At 37.8% G+C, this 2,974-nt stretch overlaps 1 protein-coding gene across 1 annotated transcript; it reads left to right on the forward strand.

Moving 5' to 3' along the window:
- Window positions 1-223: 223 nt before the first annotated feature.
- On the forward strand, window positions 224-1,300 carry LOC100730239 (periphilin-1-like). The gene has a single exon (XM_063245589.1). The coding sequence runs from the start codon at window positions 224-226 to the stop codon at window positions 1,298-1,300; it is 1,077 nt and encodes a 358-aa protein (XP_063101659.1).
- Window positions 1,301-2,974: the final 1,674 nt, after the last annotated feature.

A 2,974-nucleotide genomic window follows, 5' to 3' on the forward strand; every position in this document is an offset into this window, starting at 1 on the left:
TATTTAGGACTCAAATAAATATGGTCAGAGAGGGACGCCATGAAACCTCGTAGTCAAAATTCTAGAAAGTCGTAATAAAGACAGAATGAAAGCCATTAAAGGCTGACGTCACCAAGGTCCCCGGAAGTGCCTCCTCAGAGAGTGGAGGCGGCGGAGGCCCAGGCCGCAGAGCCAGAGGCCCCTGACGTTTGTACCGTGTTTCCTGGCTGACAGAAGACATGACATGTGGTCTAACGGACGACATGACAACCAAAGACTTTCCAGAAAACGAAGACAACCTCAGAGTCTTCCCAGTGAACGCTACCTTAGCATATTTAACAATGTGCCAAGGCAGCCACCACAGCTGGGAAGCGAACGACCACTACTAAAGACACCACCGCTGTGTGGGGAGAAAGCACGACTGCTAGACAGTCCTGGTGAAGGAAGCTACAATAAATATTACCGTTTTGCCGGTCACCAAGAATATGACAAGGGCCGAACATCTGCTCCTGTTCAAAGAAGTGTTCCACCTCAGAAAGGAGATGAAGCTGGCAATCAATGGTCAAGATACAATCCTTCTGCAAGCCCCCAGAGTTATAACAGGGACGAGAGAGATAGCTGGACAAGACAAAGTTTCTACGCTTCCAAGTATGCCAAAGACCCGTCTCCTCATACAAAGGATCCTACATTTTTTGGAGAGTCACTCTCAGGCCAAGAAGCTTTTCCATTCAGCAGCAGGAGGGCCACTCCAGTCCAAGGAGAAAATTACTCTGTTGAACAGCCTCAGCACAGAAGTGAGAAAAGAAGGGTCGTGAAGTTGGACACATCAAAATACATTTCTCTCCGAATTTCTGAACCAGCTACTTCATCAAAGGTGTTAGAAGAAAAATCCAGCAGGATAACTGAAAAGGAGCTTTGTGAAGCTGTAAGGGCGTGGGCTGCCCAAACCTCTGAGGCATCACAGGAAAGCGGCATCTCTGAATTCGAGGAGGAACTTACAAGACCATTATTCAGGAAGCATCCAGTCCCGCCACCAGCAGATGCAGAAGACAGCACAGAAGTATCTGAAGATAGCCAGCTCGGCAGTTCCTTTACATCAATAGACTCAAAAGTCAAAGAGATTCAAGACCTTTACCAACAATACAGTGAAACTTATGGGATAGTGGTGAGAAACTTGATTGAAAAGGACTGTTCACTAGAAAGTCCTATACAGTTTGCACTGAGTCAAAATTTACAAGAAATAGGTGCCCGGCTTCTTAAAGATCTCAAAGACTTTATCGCAGAGTATCATGCTAATGAAGATATTGCGGAGTCTTCTTAGGGGCTATAGTGGCCAGGCAGGGAAAAAAATTCATTATTTTATTCCTGCAATGTTAAAATCCTTAATGTATGGACTGTTTGCAATGAAGAGAAATATTTATGAGTTTCCCAAATCAAATAAAGATCTAACACAGTCTGTTTAAAAATATTTGACTTTGTTTTTTTTCCCCCACATGTTATATCTACAAATGTATATACCTCTTCCACTCCCATAATGATGATCAGTTGTTTACACTTTGAAGAAGCCATCCTGGAGGACAGTTTTCTATACTTTCTCATGTTGCATAATCTCCCAAGTGTGTAATTCATTTGAACACGTGAGTGTAATTTCCAGGTTAGAAATCATTGCACCTGAACATTGGTATTCTTTTTACATTTCATAGTGAGTGATGCCATGTGGGAATATTGGAAATCTTATTTGTGATTTTTATTAACTTGTTGCTCGTCTTAAGCTTCATGACATATGATATGCTAAAAAAGGCCATCACAATAAACTAAATACTTTAGTATCTTAGAGGATATTTACTCTGAGAATAATTCTCATTCAGTGTTAGCAGAAAAATTAAAATCCCTAAAATACATCAGAATAAAATGTTTTTATTAATAAAGTAATTCAATATGTCCCTTCTATTAAAATAATTCTCAAGGTTTTTACTGCCCTGATTTCTTACTTTCATGTAAAATACTAAGCAAAAGAGCAATCTGAGATGGAAAGTGAGGTATATTTGACAACCCTTTTGAGTAACTGTAGAAAACATCTTTAAATATATGAGTAGTAGGGTGTTGTTTTTTAATAAACCCAAATTCTCTACCTCATCCCAATTAATGCAATGCTTGGAATGAAATGATTTACAGATTTCGGGGAGTGACCTTTTAATCTTTTGAGTTCTGTGTTGTGTTAACTTTGAGCGGTACTGAATCTGCCCTAAGTGTTCTTAATAATCACAGATTAATTAAGAACCTTATCTAGGATCATTGAGACAGCTCAATTATTTCTTTTACTATGACAATTACACATTTTGGGCTTTATTACTTCCACAGTTCTTATTACTTTTTTTTGAAGAGAGTAAAACCAAATGTGACATAACAGAACAGGGTCATTCAAATCAAAAGGATGGACATAATACATAATGTAAAAAGAACACACAAGGTGATCAGCAATGGTTATGATAGTGCCTCTTGATACCTTAAAAAGAATTGCCTACATCATCAGTTATAATAAAATTGAACAAAACAGTAAAGAACAAAACCAATAAAACCAAAACACTGGAGACATTACAGGACTTCAAAAGAAGATAATAGTCAACCAGAATGGGCGTCATAATGAATTTTATTGTCTTCATATTTGTTGCCTATACTTTCAAAACTGGTACTATCAAGCAAAACACAATAGAGGAAAATCAGTCAAAACAAGATGGTGAGAGCAATACAGGGTTTCAAATCAAGTTAATAGGAAATCAAAGTGGGTTACTATAATATACCCTGCTATTTTTTATTTATTTTTCCCTTAATTAAAAGGATAAAAATAAAAAAGTAAATAATAAAAAAGATTGAGATAAAAAAGGGCATGACACAAAACAGCGAGGTGAAGACATAACCATTGAAGCAAAATAGTGTTTTACCACAAGATAATCCTTATATAAAAGTGTTACCATAGTGTCTCTTTCCTTGAAAT

This window comes from Cavia porcellus, unplaced genomic scaffold (assembly GCF_034190915.1).
Source record: "Cavia porcellus strain 051 isolate PalLab524CR breed Dunkin Hartley unplaced genomic scaffold, mCavPor4.1 scaffold_3, whole genome shotgun sequence".
Lineage (NCBI taxonomy): Eukaryota > Metazoa > Chordata > Mammalia > Rodentia > Caviidae > Cavia > Cavia porcellus.

Excerpts from the sequence above, each read along its gene's own strand:
- LOC100730239 (XM_063245589.1), top strand. The coding sequence starts at position 224 with ATGTGGTCTAACGGACGACATGACAACCAAAGACTTTCCAGAAAACGA.